Consider the following 18473-nt stretch of genomic DNA (forward strand, 5'->3'; position numbering starts at 1 on the left):
GCTGTGACGTTGTTGGCTGTGAAGCTGCTGGCTGTACCATTGATAATCAAGCTGTTGTTGGCTGGATTATCCTGGAGCGGTTGAGACTTAGGCTGAGCCTTAGTGACCATGGAAAATCGAGTCTGACAAGCAAATTCAGTGCGATCAAGTATCTACATTAATATTAGTATTCAGTCCGGGAAACAGGTCTGGAATTGCTAACCCCGGCAACCTGTGCGTGGGACATGCCTGACGCTCGACAGTTCAACATGCTCTGTTCCTCCTCAGGAGTCCAGGGGCGAAACTGTCTAGCGGGTGCTTGAACAGGCCCGGAGTTGCCGCCATTGCCTGCAGAGTTCTGCTGCGTCTGAGAAGACTGGACGGCTCCTTGATTGCCTCCAATGCCTCCAGGATTCTTTCGCTTCTGAGAGGGCTGGAAGGAATCCGCATCGGAATTCTCTCGCTTCTGAGCAGTATGGATGATATGGGCACGATGTCTCATGGGAGTCTGATTCTTCTGGAGAGTGTAAGAAGCGCTAGCGTTGGCTTGGTGTCCAGCAGCAACAGGGGAGACGACAGCGGCTCCCATACGGCCGTTGGCAGTAGCCGGGGGTGAAGGATGTCGGTGAACGGGGGTCGGATTAATCAGTCCCTCAATCTGGATATGGCCAGGCTGATAAAGACGACAGTCCGGATTGATACAACCGTGGGCTTCCACATGACCGAAATCACGGTGCTGAGATCCCTCAGTGTACTCGGGGCAGCGAGTCTCGTCAGGATTGCGAGGGCACCACTGACAGTACACGAAGACCTCGTGACTGATGGTTTCGCAAACCGGACAGACGGCAATTCGGTAAAAGCACATCTTGAACGCTGGCAGTTGAGCTGTCTGCGAGCGAAGTGTACCGTCGGTTGTGGGTTTGATCGAGGTAGGTTGATGAAAGCTGAGGTGAAAGGGAGAAGAGATGGATTTCCAGCTCGAGTTTTTTTAATGAGCTTAAAAGAACCCACAGCTTAAATCATGTCTGGCTTTCAAAGGAAGGAGCACAGGTAGGATGTGTGATTGGGTATGCTGTTGATATTTGGGGATATCTGCCTTCATCGCCGCAGCGATACACGCAGACACGAAAGTAAACGAACAAGACACCCAACCAGCTGGCACTAGTAAGCTAATTGTCTAGTTGCATATGGCCATGGCCTTCGTTCTTCTGTAAATTTGAAAAATTGAACATGAATTTAAGAATTGTGACCTGACACACATGGCCTGTTAAATTTGTGAACGCAATGTTGGTCTTTGTGGATTTGCTGAAGAGCGGGTAGTCACAATGACCTGGCTAATTCAATGATAGTACAAGCCTAACTCCATGTTCCATAGGACTTGAATAACACATGGAAACTCAAAGTTTCGAGTTTCTTATTTTATTTGCTCCCGCTTCAGTATCAGTCGGTATATTGGTGCTTGTCTCCGCTTTGATGCTGACTGGATCGCCGAGCTGGCTCGGATTTGCATCTGGCCCATGAATCTTCTTAGCTGCTTTCTCTCGTAATGTCTCCCCATTGCGTAATTTGCCATCCGCATGACCACTTGAAGCTGAATTATTCACCGTTGGTTTGCTTCCAGCTTCATTATCTGTGGGAATATTGTCGCTTGCTTCAGCTTTCAAGCTGACAGGATCACCCAATTGAGACGGATTGGCATCTGGACCGTGTTGCTCTCCGGCTATCTTCTCGCGAATCGTCTTCTTGGCTCCGTTGTTATGAGAAGGACGCCGTGCTTCCTGTTCAGTTTGAGCCTGGGATTTCCGAGATTTTTCAGAAGCCATGATTTGGAGATCGACTTATAAATTTAGAGGGATTTCTCCAATGCAACTACTGTCCCGAATGTGCCGTGTAAGACCTTTTCAAAACTGGACTCGAGGAACCAACTTTGTGAAAAGGGAATGGAATAGTAAAAACTTCTCGGTCGAAAATAGCGACATTCTTCGGCATGATTTTGGTGTATACCGAGTCAATGACCTCATGAGCTCCTGTAGCCATCGTTCCGTCTGGCATCTGGGAGCCCCTGAGATGTGGCGCTTACAGGAAATCGTGGCTGGTGACCCGCTCTAACTATTCGCCGACAACCGGCACTAATAGCGTTGAGCTTAGGTAAGCGTGCGAGGTTAGACCACATCCCGAGCAGGCGTCCTCAATGTGACGTATCAGCGGCCAGCTGATTTTCCCCAAGCCGAATTTCGAAGCGAAGCGAACCGAAGCTTCAACGGCTGAGCTCGCCTACTCACCTCCAAACCTTCCCGGTCACAGTCAAACACACCACCATCTGCCAATGCAGCAGAGTCGGTGACCATGTCGTTGATTCTAATGCAGAAGACAGCTGCAGCTGCGCTCGTGCCAGCCGCCCGTCAGGGCCTGGCAGTGAACGCCGCGCGACTCCTAGCCCCGGTGGTCTTGCGCAATGCGAATGGCGCGAAATGCTCGAAGCTCGACAACAGCACCCAACGACGAAGTCTCCACCAGACGAGTAGATACCTCGCTTCGAATATATCCTCGCTAGGAACCTCATCGTCAACTGGCACGGGAGGCGCTTTCCCAGTGTACTTTGGAAAAGGTTCCCTTCCGAGAAACACGATCATCCGATTCGTGCCGCAACAGACAGCTTGGATAGTCGAGCGCATGGGCAAGTTCAACCGCATCCTACAGCCTGGATTGGCTGTCATGATACCATTCCTCGACCGTATTGCATATGTCAAGTCGTTGAAGGAAGCCGCAATTGAGATTCCGTCGCAGAGTGCCATTACTGCAGACAACGTCACCTTGGAGCTGGACGGCGTGTTGTACACAAGAGTTTTCGATGCGTATAAGGCGAGGTCAGATTTCACGACTGATAGCTTGTTGTTGGACAAATGCTGAACGTGCCCACAGTTACGGTGTCGAGGACGCCGAGTACGCCATTTCCCAGCTCGCGCAGACGACAATGCGTAGCGAGATCGGCCAGCTGACACTCGACCACGTCCTCAAAGAGCGCGCCGCTCTGAACATCAATATCACAGCCGCCATCAACGAGGCAGCACAGGCATGGGGTGTAACCTGCCTGCGTTACGAGATCCGAGACATCCATGCACCGGCCGCCGTTGTCGAAGCCATGCACCGTCAAGTCACGGCTGAGCGTTCCAAGCGAGCGGAAATTCTCGAGTCCGAGGGTCAGCGCCAGAGCGCCATCAACATCGCCGAGGGTAAGAAGCAGTCCGTCATCCTGGCATCCGAAGCCATGAAGGCCGAGCAGATCAACCGCGCATCCGGTGAGGCAGAGGCCATCCTCATGAAGGCAAAGGCGACGGCGTCCGGCATTGCGGCGGTCGCTCGCAGCATCGAAGAAGGTCAGGGTGCAGCTCAAGGAGCCGTCAGCCTCAGAGTTGCGGAGAAGTACGTGGACGCGTTCGGCAATCTGGCGAAGGAAGGCACCGCGGTTGTGGTACCAGGCAACGTCGGAGATATCGGTGGCATGATCGCCACTGCACTCAGCGTGTATGGCAAGGTTGGCAGTGCTCAGGCTCAGACTATGGCCAAAGAGATCGCTGCTAAGGAGCTCGCTTCCAAGGAGGATGGTGCCGAGGCATCTGAGCCAATTGAGGAGAAGTCTTCCAGCCAGGCTGCTAGGGACAGTATTGTGGCAGACTTTGACAAGGCGACGACAAGGCAATGAAAGTTGGGCGCTGTATAACATCTACCCTCGGTAAAATTTAATAGCAGGAGGCAAAAAGGCATGGCGTCACACATGACCAAGGGCGGCAATATCATGAATGTACTCTACTTAACTCACTGCTCAGACATCGAGCCGCCTGGGCGAGGCTTATTAGAATTATGCGATGAAAAGTTACCAAAAAATACAGAGGATCAGTTCAATTTCATCGGGTGCATTGGCGCGAGATCATGTTAAGGCTAAGGGGGGGAGGGTGCCAGTGCTCCTGCTAGAACCATTTCATATTTTCGTATTGACCTCACCTATCTGTATATAGAATATTTCTCAGATACCTATCTCAGCCCCAACAACATTCAAGGCGTCGGTGAGAAGGTTGAGCAGTTTCTCATCCCCAGACTTTCCGGCAACCTGAACAGCGGCTACTAACAGTGGGTAGAGCCGTAGAAGGTGCTTCCTCGAGTCGCTCTCCACGTTCTGTAAGTCAGGTATTGCGTCCGGCTCACTCTTCAACTCCACCAAAGCTGTCAGTATGCGCCCCAACTCTTTCCTCTGTGATAGTGGCTGCGGCATTCTCCCACGCAGAGGCTGATCGGCGACAAAACCTCGAAACGTGAGAGCACAGCGAAGAATAAGATATGGCGCGACAATTCCTGCTAGGCGAACGTGAAGTGCATGTGCTGTTTCTGCGTCAGATTTTGGTTGAGAATTTGATGTAAGGGCTTTTGGCGAGTTAGGTAGTGTCATAGCACCTGGAGGGAATCTCGGTGTAGGTGGCTGCAGTAAAATCATCGGTGCCGTAGAGGACTGGTCATGGGCGCTCACAAGCGAGAAGAGTTCCTCAAGACACACATAACTCATCTTCTGTCTTCTAGTAGGAGGAGGATCAATGGTCCTGCCATTACGCGGCTTGAAGAAGTTGCTCAGACCAACACCTTCGTTGCCGTTAGACTTGCTTCCGTAGATGACTGCGGCTTCGGCCGGGGCTGGCGCATGTATGATAGATGTCCGGAAGAGCCCTTCAGCATATGCCTTCCGAGTTTTGTCCGGGATGACATCAGCACCTAGCGAAGGAATGATGAGATCTCGAAGCTTTCGAAAAGAGTTGATGTCGAAGTCCTGATCAGCAAGGATGTCGACCTCTGTCGTCGCCTTGTCATAATCCGCGCTGATGATCCCGTTGGCAATATTAACAATGATCTGCCAGATATCCTGGAATGTGTTTTGAGATACATTGGCTGCACCCAATTGAGGAAGGGCCGCCTCCAAGGCAGCGAGTGCTGAAGTTGTCGCCACCCTCCATGGCGGTTCCGATTTGGTTGTAATCGGAAAGCTATACTTTAGCATCATTGGCTTTGACAGGGCAGATAAGGCAGCGGAGAATGCGCCTGTTGCATATATATCAGAGTCAGAAGCGTTGCTCAGTATATGGTACTGCAGAATGCCCATGCTCTCTTTAGACATGGCAATGTATGTCCGTTTGACTGAGCTGCTCTGAGCAAGCCTTTCGTCGCTGAAGGCCAGGGAAACAAAGTCCGCGACTTGAGTGATCATTGCAGACGGAACACCATGGATATCGGTGCGAATGAGTTTGAAGACCTCCAATATTCGTCCCTGGAGTGGAGTCACATATTCAATATCGCTGGCATATGAGCCCGGCGTAGCTTCCTGCATAGCGTCTCGCAAGAGACTAAGCATCCGCTGTACTCTCTCCACTTCTAAGTCGTTTCTGATGAGCCGATAAAGCTCCAAGAGAGCTTCAACCCAAGATAAAAGACATTTCTGATTATCCTCGAACTTGCCACCCTCCCCTTGCGGCGCAACTGGAATCCCTCGTGACCAGAGATCCCATGCTAAGTCAATTGTTTTCTTGTCAAAGCTCACTCTGGGGCCTTCTTCACATTTCGAAAGTATGTTCCCAAGGCTTGAGAACGTTGCGGTGTTAATTTCAAGAGACTTAAAATCAAGCATCGTTGCAAAATGCCCGAGAAGGGATTGCCAGAGCGCGGTAAACGCTGGGTAGGCCGTTAATACATCCAAGTAGCTTGCGAGAAGGCTTGATACACCTTGTATGATGACAACAGCCGTCTCGTCCCACTCGCTCTTGGCATTCCCACGAGATGACTCGTGCTGTACCGCTTCAAGATGTGCTTCGATGGACGAGAGTAGCCTAAAAATGACCGATTTGATGCATATTGACCAGGCTTCGGGACCAAGGTTGCTGCCATAGGCGTGTATGATGCGAAGCAAGGTTTGTATCGCACCTAGAGGTATCAATCAAATAGAACAATTATGGTATATCGCTTAGCACTTACTATTTCGCAGCTCCAGTCGTTGATCCGCCGTGACTGTGGTAAGCCGTAACAGAAGTAGCAGCCATAGCGCGGCCCCTGAGCTCTCTTCGCTGGGATTCGAGGCAAGATCAACTAATGCTTTATCGTTGAAGCCATCGACCATGGCCTCTGTTATAGACATTGATCGGCTCTTCTCGGATAAGAAGTCTGAGATTACCCAGAAAAAGGTGACAGTCTGAATCGTCAGCATGTAGAGTCAAGTAACGAAATCGGGTCACTTACTGTCAAAGCGACGTTCAGATCATCATCTTGGGAGCAAAACTTGTACAGGGTATCAACAAGGCGTAGGAAGCAAGCATTGGGTAGGGACGCTAAGAAATCAGAACAGATGAGTTGGAGGGAGCTGAAGGAGGACTTGATAAGCTTGACGGATCGTGTCATCAGCACCTCTGGTTGCGACTGAGGGCCACGCCGGTCCTCAGACCCGAAACGCCTGCTGATAAAGATGCTGTCAATGATCTCAAATGCGAGATCCCATCCACTGAGAAGGGTTTCGCCACAGTTCTCAAGGATGCTTTTGAGGCCTTCAAGGACGATCCTGTGAATATCCACATCCGTTGAATGATTAGCAACGGATACCTCGCGATCTTCGGTCTGCAGAGGGAGAAGAGAGTCTCGAAAAGCTTCTAGTAAACGTAGTTGCACTTTGCCACGGGTTTCTTCAGATCGAGACGTTACCGCATTTGCAGCTTCGAGTATGAGTCGCACGAGAGTCTCCGCTGCACGTATACGAACAGCAGAGGTCATCGAGGTTGAGGTGAGAGCGCTGATCAATTCAGAAGTCAACGGCGTCCATCCTGAAGCTTCCGGAGAGTACGTGAGGAGGCGGTCTAGATTAATGCTAGCAATGTCGCCTAGCTTAGCAAGCGCAAACTGATCTTCTTGATTGGGACCGGTCAACGCTGCAGTTGAGATACTGAGAACTCTCCTATGTTGCCCCGAGGGTGTTCTCAACGTAGCACCTGCAGAGGGCGGGGATTGAGGTCTGCTTGCTGGCTCAGATACTGGCTCTGTGCGCCTCTCTAGCAGATTGCACACAGCATTGACAACTTCAAGGAAAGCGTCGTTCGGAAAGTCAATCGTGCTCTCGAATAGCCTCGAGGCCGCTGTCTCCACCGATTTGATTTCGGTGCTGAAGTTGGCAAGAAGCGTATTGGCTTCGCTATCTGCTTGTTGATCTGGTCCCTTCGCAGCTGTTGGAGTGCGCCCGCCGGATTTGCCCGTTGTGAACAACACGAAGTCAGCTTGTTGAAGCGTCTCCAGCACAATCCTCCAGGAGTCACCCAATGTGGGACCCAGAGCGATACCTAAATTCAGCAGAGCTCGAAGGCAAAGAAGATTCCGTGTGTTGAGTGTTGAGAGACTAGCATCAAATGACTGCTGTCTGGGTTTGTCGGCACTGATTGACGTTTGACTGACTAGGCTGTCAACGCTGAGCAGGCCTCTAGCATTGCTCAAAATACTGTTAGGAGTCTCCACAGCAGCTGTCGGAGTAGATGGCCTTTGTTGGCCGGAGTTCAAGCACGCCGTGAAGACATTGGGTGGCACAGCAGCTTTACCAAGAGTGGTCAAAAATGCGTCTCGTGGGACTGTCAATTGAAGTAGCCCTGCGACATGTGCAAACCTCTGGAAGGCTCTTACTAGGCTGTGGTAGTATTCGGAGTCTAGCGCAGCATATAGGAATGTCGAACATGTCGCCAGAATTGCGGGCCAGCATTCGTCTATAATGGCCGCACAGATCTTAACCTCTGCCTGAAGTGGGTGGTCTTCCAGAGACAAAGGATTGATGGGCACCGGGTTTCTCTTGAAAGACGCGGACCTCTCCAGTGGCAGCTTAATTGTCGGCGTCGGGGGACCTTCTTCGTCTGCCGGCGCCTGGGTATCGAGACCTGTACATTGTTTACCGGACCGTTTGCGACGACTCTCACCAGGGACTGTCAATGGCAGGATAAATTTGGCTAAGCCTTCGGAGAGGGAGGTGATACAGGCAAGAGTTAGACTGTAGACGTATGATTCGGGAATTGTAGGAGCCTCGGTTTTGTCTAACTGGTCGATACAAGGAACACGCATGGAGCTCCACTGCGTGCTGATGCCAATATTGTGTCCCTCGCCCCCGACAGAACCGGTAATGATACCAGAGACACCACTGGCTTCCAGCATAGCCTGATCAGTGGATGAGCCGATGCTGCCATACGGATTTGCGACCGGTATGGTCGACTGATGGCCAAGGCCGATAATCGCTGGCTTCTCAGTGCTGACTCGAACAAAGGTTGCCGTGAGGTCTTTCAAGACATTTTTTTCGTCTTTTTTAGCATCGTAGAGCATGAATATTCGCCGCAAGAGCCCGGCTTCTGCAAATATTCCACGGAATACTTCCATGCACAACGATCTTCTCCACAATGCGGAATCTTGGTCCAAGATTAAGGTCAAGATTCTCAGTGCTTCCCCGCTTTCTGTGGGCAAAATGGACAGATGCCTCCTAAGCAAGGTATATAAGATGCGGAAAAGTCTGACAGAGGTGGCAAAGTTAGGCCTCCCTGACAATGATTGAATGATGAACGGCATGACCTTTGTCTGGAGCACATGAGCCTGCTCAGGATGGGCCAAGAAGATTGAGGCATGGTTTGTCAAGACAGACTCGATTAGCTCTAGGCCGAAGGTTTGAGGAAGACCAGAAAACTTCAAGTACTCAGGTCTCTGAGACTGTGTCAAAAGACACAGGTCGTTGAATATCCGAAAAGCATCCAATGCGGCAGCCCTGAGCTGAACAGTGCCATTCTGAGTTGGCGCCTCCCCTACGAAAGGAGCCTCGGAGCTGGAGCGGTCCTCTGCGACGACTTTATCAAAGACGGATACAATCAATTGTTGCAGAGTGGCCGCGGATGTGTTGTTGACAATCGCATTCTTGCTAGACTGCAAAATGAAACAGACAGTCAACGCTGTTACTAGGAGATCGCCTTTTAGGTCAGTTGAGTAGTTCTGCAACAGAGACGGCAGAACCTGGAGGATTTTCAACTGGACATCGAGGCCGGCGGAGGTAGCCTGCTGCAGAGCTTCCAGGACTTGACTCAGTTTGGAACGTGGTAATGCTTGGGCCACTATGAGCCGTTGGAGGCACACAATGGCGATGCCCGTGAACTTCGCATTCTTGGTCCCACAAGCGATAATGAAAGGGTTGGCAAAGTTGACCCTTTGTGAGAGCTCTGCATGAATGAGTATTTACACCTAGGGCAGTAGTGCTCAGAATCAATGCTGACCTGGTCCAATCTGGGCCTCAGATGAAGCTCTGAGATTCTTTAGCTCTTCCAAAGACTTCTCGGCTGCCTGCGTGGTCATTAGCCTTGTGCTGGTCATCGTCAGGGGCAGATCCGGGACTTGACCGGGGACGGGGACGGATATACCTGGCGGAGGTCGTTGTGCTTGCGCTTGCTCTCCTGAATGAGATTCGCAAGCTCATTCGCCAGAAGCTGCGCCGTCATATTGGCCGTCAATGGTTCCGCAGTCTTCTGTGAGTCCTAATATCCACATGCATGGCCTCTACGCTGGGTCCAGAATGGCGTTTCTTGGAAAGGGGAACTATTATTACTTGATCGATGAAGGCCGTCAGAGTCAAGACGCGCCAGCTGTCAACTGCTCGAGGCGCCCACTGTCAGCTAGGGGGTGTGGCGCCTAGCACTTTGACCTGGCAGAATCGTCTCACCGCCCAAAGTCTACCCCTCCGTGCAGTGTCCACCCCACCTGACATTAGGTAGGTACCGTCAGTGACTGACTGCTCCACCACTCGACAGCCTTGGAAATTGCCCAGCCTGTCACCCGGTGCCGTCATCTTGTCGCATCGAAACCTCCTCATCGCCGCCGACAAACCAAGCCACCCAGCATCAACACCCCCGACAGTGCTGCAGATTCACCATGGCGGTTGCTCAAGTGCCGCGCAACTTCAAGCTCCTTGCTGAGCTAGAGAAGGGCGAGAAGGGAATGGGCGCAGGTATGTTGGACATGTCTCCATGGGGTCAGGCCATGATCGTTCACAAAACTAATGGTGCTGGTATTCGCTAGGTGCTTGCTCGTATGGCTTGGAGGATCCTGAAGATATCTACATGAGCAACTGGCGAGGAACTATCTGGGGGCCTCCTCATGTATATCCGATCTTCGTCCAGACGTCACCACCTCCCGATTAACATTTCCTTCTCCTAGGGCAACCACGAGAACCGAATCTACGAGTTGAAGATGGAGTGCGGCCCGAACTATCCCAGGGAGCCTCCCGTCATCTACTTCGTCAGCCAAATCAACCTCCCCGGCGTCAACCAGCAAAACGGTTTAGTCGACAAGAATTTTGTTGGCATTCTGCGGGATTGGGAGAGGATCTCGACCGAACTGTCGAGGAATCCCCGCCCGAAAGATGACCCTCTGAGCTTGGAGTCTGCTCTCATTGCAATACGGAAGTCAGTACGGTGCATGGAACTAAAAGGATTCGAAACTAATCAGTCTTTTAGGTATATGGATGAGCACAAGAAGCTGCAGCAGCCGCCCGAGGGATCGAAGTATGCCATATACAAAGACTAGCGAGATCGGCCCATATGGCAATGAAAGACTTGATGATTGTGAGGACATAAATCTATGAGGGACTTTGAGCATGGCTTTAAGCCTTCTGTCAAAGTCGAAGCTGGAGCAAGACCGAGTTGTCACGGTGCTTGATGACGGGACTACGAATTATGGCGGACTTTTCCTCTTGGCAGCGAACATGCTGTATCTACGTCTGCATTTACGGGGGTCTCTGGCGTGGAATTTGGCTTTGGCTCTTAACCTCAAGCAATACATCCTTGTGTTAGGTGACTTTGTTGTCGTATTGTCAGCAACCAAGTGATAGCACGTGACTCTCAAATGAGTATCTGCAAATATCTGTAACTGAGCTTGGAGCTCTTTCAAAAAGCCTACGAGAGCTCCAAGGCAACCCAAAAGCCGGCTCTTCGCGAACTCCAATGAATGCCGTCATACTTCATACCTGCCCGCAGCTCGCGGCATCGCACAGCATGTGGGTGTAGCTTTAAATATCCGTACAATCGACAGCACCTAATCCATAACCAGGCTTTGCCCTCTACCGAGCGCTCCTCCGCCAAGTTCCTCAAATAGCTCTCCCCGATGAAATCGCAACTGGCTGGGGCGAAGTCAATCCAATCAAGCATTACATCCGCACGGGGTTCCGGCGCAACAAGGCCGACACTAGCCCGCGGCTCGTCACGGCCGCTCTGCGCAATGGTTACCGATTTCTCGATCTCCTATCCGCGGCGCGCAGCTCCTCGAGCCCCGAACACGCCTCCATCCTAACATTCCTCGAGGGTCGTCTCGCGAACTACAAGAAGAATCTAGCTACTTATCCCCCCCGGCCTCCACCGATATCGACCGCAGCCCACCCCGACAACATTCCGGTCATCAGACGCCTCCCTGGCCCGGACACAGTATACGAACCGACCGTGAGACCACGACCACTAGCCGAGCTGTCCGGCGGCGTGCGCAAGGTTCCCAGGCTGTACCGGGCGAACGAGATACCCTTCCTATGGGTGCGCAAGCCCCAGTCGCCGGCGCTGTCACGCGTGTTGCGGACGAAGCTGGACAAACGCCAGGCGCGCATCACGTTGTTTCAGAGCCTGGTAGAGGAAAGCCTAGATGAGGCAGAGGAAGAGGACGCGTGGGATCGAGAGATGAGGGCGTTGGCGGTGCGCGAGGGGCGCTATTGGCATGAAGACGACGGCCGAAGGGATTGCTACAGTGAGAGTGTGCAAATCGGCATCGAGTATCTTAAGGACAAGCTAGAGGAGGAAAGGGATGACTTGATTGCGCGAGGTAGGGCACTATTCGAGATTGTGGAGAGAGAAACGGCGCTGGCAGAGAAAGAGGAGGCAGAGCGCCAGGCAAGGGCTACATGATACCAACAGGTTCACTCAAACGATAGATGTCAACGCTCTAATGTATTGTTCGTGGATCTCCACACTGTACATTACACAATGGGCAACTCGATTGTTTAGATTCGCCGATGGCATGTCTACCAGCTAAAGTCTTCATAATTTTTCGTGGGCCTTGATGTGATTGAGTTTATTTCGCATCGCAGTATTTCACCAGCGTCCCACGCAGGAACTCCATCAAACCCGTCAAATCAGCCCATGGCCTGTTTCAATACTCCATAGAAGCAAAGTCCCACCCAATTCAAAGTACACGCTCAGTACATTGCGCCATAAATATAGTACATATAGACATGAGGATGCGACCTAACCATTTCGCGTGGCAATCCAGAAAGCAGTATTCACATCCTTTGGCCGGAAGCCCGGAGACCGACCCAAGCATGTAGTCCGCTCGACAAGTTCTGAAGATATGTTAGCCAACGTTCATCTATTCAAATTGTGTGCTTGAATCTTACCTTGAATGAAGCGATTCACATCAATCGTTACAATTCTCTTGCTTCCCTGGTTTGCATCCAGTCCAGAAAATGCGAAAAAGTTGCTGTCGCCGAATGCCCCAGCGCCACTTGTAGCAAACATGTTCGCCATGGGGTCATCGACCGTTGCTGCTGTCGTTGTGGGAAGAAGCATACTGCTCGGCCAGTTACCGATCACAGACGCGTCGGGCATGGTCAGGATGGTAGTGTCGTCCGAGCTGCTTCCTGGACTTTGGTGCGGGCTCAGACTCGAGCTTGATAGGCTTCCAGTAGAGTGCATGTTTTGTGCGCCGAACCCATTGGAGGCATCAAGCCCGTGCATCCCGGTAAAACCTCCTAGATCCGCGCTGCTAGATCCGAATATATTCGCCGGCGGTGGAGTGGTTGAGTGAGATAGCATCAGGGATTGGCCGTCGGCCTCGTCATCAAATAAATTCATGTCTACCTCGACTGTCACAAAGTCTTGTGCGGCGCCGATAGAAACGCCTCGTTCTTGTAGGTAAAGTTCGACCTCGTCACTGTCGTAGAAGTCACCTTGGAACCCGGGGAGATTGATACGCATGCGAGAGCCAATACGCTTATCCCGAGCCTCACTAACCGCCTCGGTGAATGGCCCAATTCCGAACCCAGACGACGCATTGGGATGCTTGAACCGCTCGATGGTACCACTGCTACCGATGCGGTGACCATCTTCACCAGATTGGAAAGGGCTCATGTTCGGCGGCGTGGTGGTAGAGCTAAAGCCAGGGACGTGTGAACCAGCACCACCAAGCTGCAGGAAAGGGAACTGCCAGTAGTGCATACTCTCTTCCTTCGATTTTTTCAGGCCAGCACGAAGACGTTCTTTTATCTTCTCGATAGGTTCGAACAGAATGCAGAAGCCAAAGACCTTGGCAAACGCCTCCTTTGGTGGGTTGGGCATAGTGATCAGCTGTAAACCCTTCTCGAGAGCAACTCTCTGCAGCCGGCGTCCAAAAGTAGACTCTTGGTAAGCGTATGTGTTAGGAATCGGTAGTAGAGGCGTGTGAAGAGGACTATGGTGGGAAGGGTTGTGTGAGAATATATCGCCGAAGGGTGAGTCCGGGTTCAGGCCAAAAGGAAATGAGGCGTTCTCGAGGGTGGGTACTGTAACAATTTCGTAACCTAGGTCGGTATTTGTTGTGTTCATTGAATCTTCCTGGGTCTGGTATGTCGTGGATAGCATAGGTTCAACCATGTCTGCGTGTGTAACAGACTCGTGGCTGACCATAAATCCTCCATATAGCTGAGCCGGAGCAGCCGGAGTCTGTCTGGTAGACACGTGCGATGATGGCACCGCATCTTGATGTACACGCTTGGACAGAGCATCAACGCTTGACTCCTCGGCCTCGTGCTCAGGACTGGCGCTATGGCTGTGCTCCTTGTCATTTTCCTCAGCAGATTTCTTGGCAAGAGCTAGAAACATCTCTGTCGTAGATCGTAGCTGACGACCAAATTCCGGGAGCTGTTCGAGCAATCCGCTACTGACGGCGAAATCGTGAAGCTTCATGAATGCGTTGCTCATTTCCTCATTGGTCTCCTTCAGTTCCTGGACTCTCTTCTCTAATGTGGAGATTGCATTCTCCTTCCGATTTCTGTAAGCCCGCTGGGCTAGCCGAATCTGTGTTCGACGCCGCTGTTCTCTGTCAGATCTTGCTTTGAATGGTGGAATGAGGAAATATAGAAGATGACTTTGACAGGCAGTCCATTCGCGATGATGGTACAGGGTATGACACTGCGAAATCAAGAGACAGAATGATAAGGTGAAGAGTAACCTACCTCGGCGGCGGTCTCATCCTTTGTGTCCAACCTGGGCCGTCCCCTGGATCTCTTTTTCTCTTCTTCCTCGTGCTCCGTAGTCTCAGCAACGGTGACAGAAGTCTTCATCTTCTTGCGAGGGCCAGCCTCAGTGTGCGTCGATGCCTGGGCCTTCCTTGGCCGCGTGCCTGGGAAGTGGACGCCGACATCATACTGCTCCGCATTGAGGATAGCAAGATCCGACTGCATCAGGCGCATGATCAGACTCCAAGTAGGGGAGTCTCGATAGACCTATCGTTCAGGTGATGAACTTGGACCCCAAATTTGGAGTGGTGGGCTTGAGGTCTATAGCTTATAAGCTACCCTAGAGATCCACGATTTCTGATGGGGTTATGTCTAGTAATGGAGTAGACTGTCGTCTTTGGATCTCTGTCCAGAGCAAATGGCAGGCAAAGTGGGGGCCTCACTTCTGTTGGTAGGGCTGAGTGATGGCGATACTGGTCAGAGGAGGTGACAGTGGTGGGTCCCAAGAACGCACAGTTCCAAACAGGGCCAGCGGATGGCGACCGGTAATGAGGCTACGAGATCAATGAATACTGGATGATCAAGGGCAGAAAAGCCAGTCTTCAATGGCTCTGGGCGAGATTAGAGTGCGAAGTTTTTGTTGAGATGGCGAGAATCCACAATACCGAAGGTGTCAATCCTGAACGTTGAAGTGGCCTGGGTATTCTTGGAACAGTCTGTACGATGTGAAGGAGGCGCAGTCTGATTGGATTTGGTGGATGGATGGAAGGGCTGAAGTGCCACAGAGCCAAGCCGTGGGTCGTGCTCAAGTAATATTGAATCCTCCTGAGGAGAGGTTGGAGCCGGAGAATGCCATGTGGCCTGGAGAGATCTCAGTCTGTGTGTGTCGCAAAGCACTACTTCGGCGAGGTGGTTGCTGACCAAGAACAGGCATAGGAACAGGCAAATGTCTGTAACCAGTCACAATCAATCACGGAGATGCTGAACTGAACAAGGACTCAGACAAACATTAAAGGGAAGTAAACGCGTGTGCAGCAAGCAACGATGCTTTGTCGCTGAGTAATGCTGCCTACCCTTCTTGCCAGGCTTGTGCCTTGAGGAGATCCCGTCAGCCAAGGCCTAGTCTCTGTGAAGCTATCATTGGCTGTACTGGGCCCTGTTCGAGCAATCCGGAATGTGTAGAGCATTAACTAGTACTAACAATTTCCGTAACTCACTTTCCGTTCCAGCCTATTTACTGGGCTCCAAAGGTCCGAGAACAGATCACATCTGTTAGCTCGGGTCAATTCATTTTATGATCAGTAATCCTTAAAAGTCCCCAACAGCTACCGGTTTCTGGTCGCCGGCCTCGTCCAGGTCAGCATACGAAACAACGCCAATAACGACATGGGGCACTCCTTTTATCGGCGACAGGTCGGTAACCTAACTCGCGTGTAATTAAAAATCAAAGCCGCCTCTAGTGTCAAGCTCAACATTCTTGCATAGCGTCAAGTGGTCTGAGTAACTTTCTTTCCAATAAACCATTATCTCGTTGACGACGACCGGAAATCTTCGTCTCACTCAACTAGCCGTTATTGGGGCGGAGAAAGAGAGAACAACGCTCAACATCATGGATCTCAAATATAGAAGTTATTCAAATGCAACGCCTTTTACACAGAAATCAATACAAATCAATTTCCACAAATGTGCACTAATACCACCACGATACTGCTCGACCATGGCTTAGGCACTTGACGTGCTATTCGCAGCATTGATGGCATTGAGAAATCCAGTGTATGCTGGTTTCTTAGAGTAGTTGTTATCCCAGAGAAGGGCGGATCCTTCGCCACTGAAAGTTTGAGGTACCCAGCTATACTTGTCCGAGATACCCTGCGATTGATTACATTAGATGATTGTCTCTCAAAACAAGCACTCGTGGCCGCTTACCCATATAGTGATACCCACACATCTCGGGACATTCATGCACGAACCGACGACACGTCCATAGGCGGCTGACTGAGCCTGGGACTTTGCCGCCGTCGCTGGGGTGTTCATACGGATATCAACCTCAGTGTAGGCAACATCGACGTTGAGGTCGGTGTACAGACGAAGGGTCTTCTCTAAAACATCTTGCGCAGGGGTCGGCGTAGACTGAGTACCAGTAGACTCAACGACAAGATGGCCTTGCAGACCAACGCCGTCGATCTTGACGCCATACGATTGTACGAGCTTGACAATTCGCACTGCTCCCAGGGCCTTAGCCTCCCCGTACTCTAGGTTGTAGTCATTGTAGTAAAGCTTAGCCGTCGGATCTGCCGCTGCAGCAAGCCTGAAGGCGATAGGGATGTATGCTTCGCCAATCACGCGTAAGAAGACATTATCACGGTATGTACCATCCTCGTTCAAAGCTTTCCTCACTCGTTAGCATCGGCTTTGCCCCCCTGAAATCGCCGAATACGAACCTTCGTTGACAACATCCCAGTGGGTGCATTGCCCCTTGTATCGACCCATCACAGTATTAATATGATTGGTCATGACTGAGATCAGCGTGGCATTGTTGAAGTTACTATTTGAAACCCAGTTCGGCAGCTGGCTATACCAGACGAGCGTGTGGCATCTCATTTGCTTGTTGTTCTGCTTTGCGAAGTTGGCGACCTGGTCAGCACCCCCAAATGAAAACTGTCCACGATTTGGCTCGGTCGCATCCCACTTCATCGAGTTCTCGGGTGTGATAGATCCGAACTCGGATTTAATGATGTTGGTCTCTGAATTATCATTCCGGATGGTCAAGGAAGTGCCAATGTATTGTTTGCCTTTGGCAACCATGGCGGCGTTGAGGTTGTTATTTTGCCGAACATCGAGTCTACATGGTATGAGCATCCATAGATACCAGATTCGCGATCCGAACCTTACCGTACGACACTAGCTGAAGCAGCAGCGGCTGCGCTCAGAGCCGTGATGAAATGGTACGTAAAATGCATGATGGATTCCAGTAGGAAGCTAACTTGGGATTTACACACTGCCCTTATCTTGTCCTTCTCAGATCTCAGATTGCCAACGCGGGCAGGTGCGGTCATAATATAGGCATTCCTCACGATGATATATTTCGGCACGCAAGCTACTCTAATGGGAAAAGTGACCCGTATGACCGGATGTACCGAACTTTGCGAAGCATTAATTCGAGCTAGGTACAAGCGTATAAATTCCTGGTGAATGGTTCAATGCGCAGTGTGAGCAAGCTAGAAAAATAGATCATATTAAACCTGGGTGCTGGACCACGCAGGTGAGCGGGCGCGCGATTAGCCTGAATCGTACTCAGGGGTAAACGGGAGTCCTTGCGGCTGATTTTCTTTTATATTGCTGTGACCCTTGGCACGACGCGAAGCCCAGCATACAATCCAATTTACAATGTCAGTTCTGGTCAGATCTGTAGTCTGGGCTTTGTTGTGACTCTGTATATCCTCATATCATCATTTCGGTTTATCAACGTTGACAAAATAGTGCTAACCCAGATACTCCCAACTGATCTGATTACCTATAGATATTCTCTACTCATATTTCTGCTGCCGCTTGCAGCAAAGTCCGACCGAAACGCGGTTAGAATTAGCTATAGATGACACCGGTCCTTGGAACATGCATTAGTTTAGACTCTTGGACAAAGAGGCAATGCGTGGGAGCAATCACAATCTTGGGCTGCAGACGTTGTATCAGCGACTTGCATTGGCCCAGCCACGTCGATTCCACCATCAACGACAAGACCAGTGTGGTCTGTATCTGACGAAGCATCGCAGACTTGATGGGGTAGAATTTGCCATATTATCCAGGGGATAGCGATCTCATTAATCTGCTAGGCGTTCGAGGAGTATTGCGACGCTTGTCCATTCCCCTGGATAGACTGCCATTCCTCAATGAGAACCAGCTTTCCCTGACCTTCCACAATGTCGTCATGATCAGCCCAACCACCATCATAGTAGTAATGAACGCTGACGATGTCCAATCTGGGGCATGAGACAACCCACGGGGCGAATTTCGCGTTATACTCGTTTGAACCACCAACTCCCCCAGAAGCTATTTTGATTAGGTTCTCGGCACCAAGCTCGGAGCACATGTGTACAGCACGCGCGCAGGTCCATCAAGCTGGATCACCGAGCTCATATTTCTCGTCAAGGAGCATTGGCTCATTCTCTATATCAAATCCCATGATAGCGCTAGTCCACCGCTTCCATACTTGTCC

The 18473-nt window shown here is 51.1% G+C and overlaps 5 protein-coding genes across 5 annotated transcripts; 2 read left to right on the forward strand and 3 right to left on the reverse strand.

Moving 5' to 3' along the window:
- Window positions 1–2305: 2305 nt before the first annotated feature.
- Window positions 2306–3682, forward strand: UCRPA7_1220 (putative erythrocyte band 7 integral membrane protein; the record flags this gene model as incomplete). The annotated part of the gene is made up of 3 exons (XM_007913805.1): window positions 2306–2315; window positions 2375–2846; window positions 2902–3682. The coding sequence occupies 3 exons, from the start codon at window positions 2306–2308 to the stop codon at window positions 3680–3682; spliced, it is 1263 nt and encodes a 420-aa protein (XP_007911996.1).
- A 650-nt stretch (window positions 3683–4332) lies between these two features.
- UCRPA7_1221 (putative endosomal peripheral membrane protein) lies at window positions 4333–5350 on the reverse strand (the record flags this gene model as incomplete). Its single annotated transcript, XM_007913806.1, has 2 exons — window positions 4333–4398; window positions 4529–5350. The coding sequence occupies 2 exons, from the start codon at window positions 5348–5350 to the stop codon at window positions 4333–4335; spliced, it is 888 nt and encodes a 295-aa protein (XP_007911997.1).
- Window positions 5351–9939: 4589 nt separating this feature from the next.
- UCRPA7_1222 (putative ubiquitin-conjugating enzyme protein) lies at window positions 9940–11954 on the forward strand (the record flags this gene model as incomplete). The annotated part of the gene is made up of 6 exons (XM_007913807.1): window positions 9940–10015; window positions 10087–10166; window positions 10225–10472; window positions 10524–10571; window positions 10675–10784; window positions 11116–11954. 6 exons carry the CDS (start codon window positions 9940–9942, stop codon window positions 11952–11954), a joined length of 1401 nt encoding a protein of 466 aa, XP_007911998.1.
- A 339-nt stretch (window positions 11955–12293) lies between these two features.
- Window positions 12294–14494, reverse strand: UCRPA7_1223 (putative bzip family transcription factor protein; the record flags this gene model as incomplete). The annotated part of the gene is made up of 3 exons (XM_007913808.1): window positions 12294–12388; window positions 12443–14114; window positions 14258–14494. The coding sequence occupies 3 exons, from the start codon at window positions 14492–14494 to the stop codon at window positions 12294–12296; spliced, it is 2004 nt and encodes a 667-aa protein (XP_007911999.1).
- A 1488-nt stretch (window positions 14495–15982) lies between these two features.
- UCRPA7_1224 (putative endo- -beta-xylanase precursor protein) lies at window positions 15983–17220 on the reverse strand (the record flags this gene model as incomplete). Its single annotated transcript, XM_007913809.1, has 4 exons — window positions 15983–16129; window positions 16187–16647; window positions 16702–17102; window positions 17153–17220. The coding sequence occupies 4 exons, from the start codon at window positions 17218–17220 to the stop codon at window positions 15983–15985; spliced, it is 1077 nt and encodes a 358-aa protein (XP_007912000.1).
- Between the last annotated feature and the right edge of the window lie 1253 nt (window positions 17221–18473).

This window comes from Phaeoacremonium minimum (genome assembly GCF_000392275.1).
Source record: "Phaeoacremonium minimum UCRPA7 unplaced genomic scaffold PA7_03_scaffold_62, whole genome shotgun sequence".
NCBI classification, from domain to species: Eukaryota; Fungi; Ascomycota; class Sordariomycetes; order Togniniales; family Togniniaceae; genus Phaeoacremonium; species Phaeoacremonium minimum.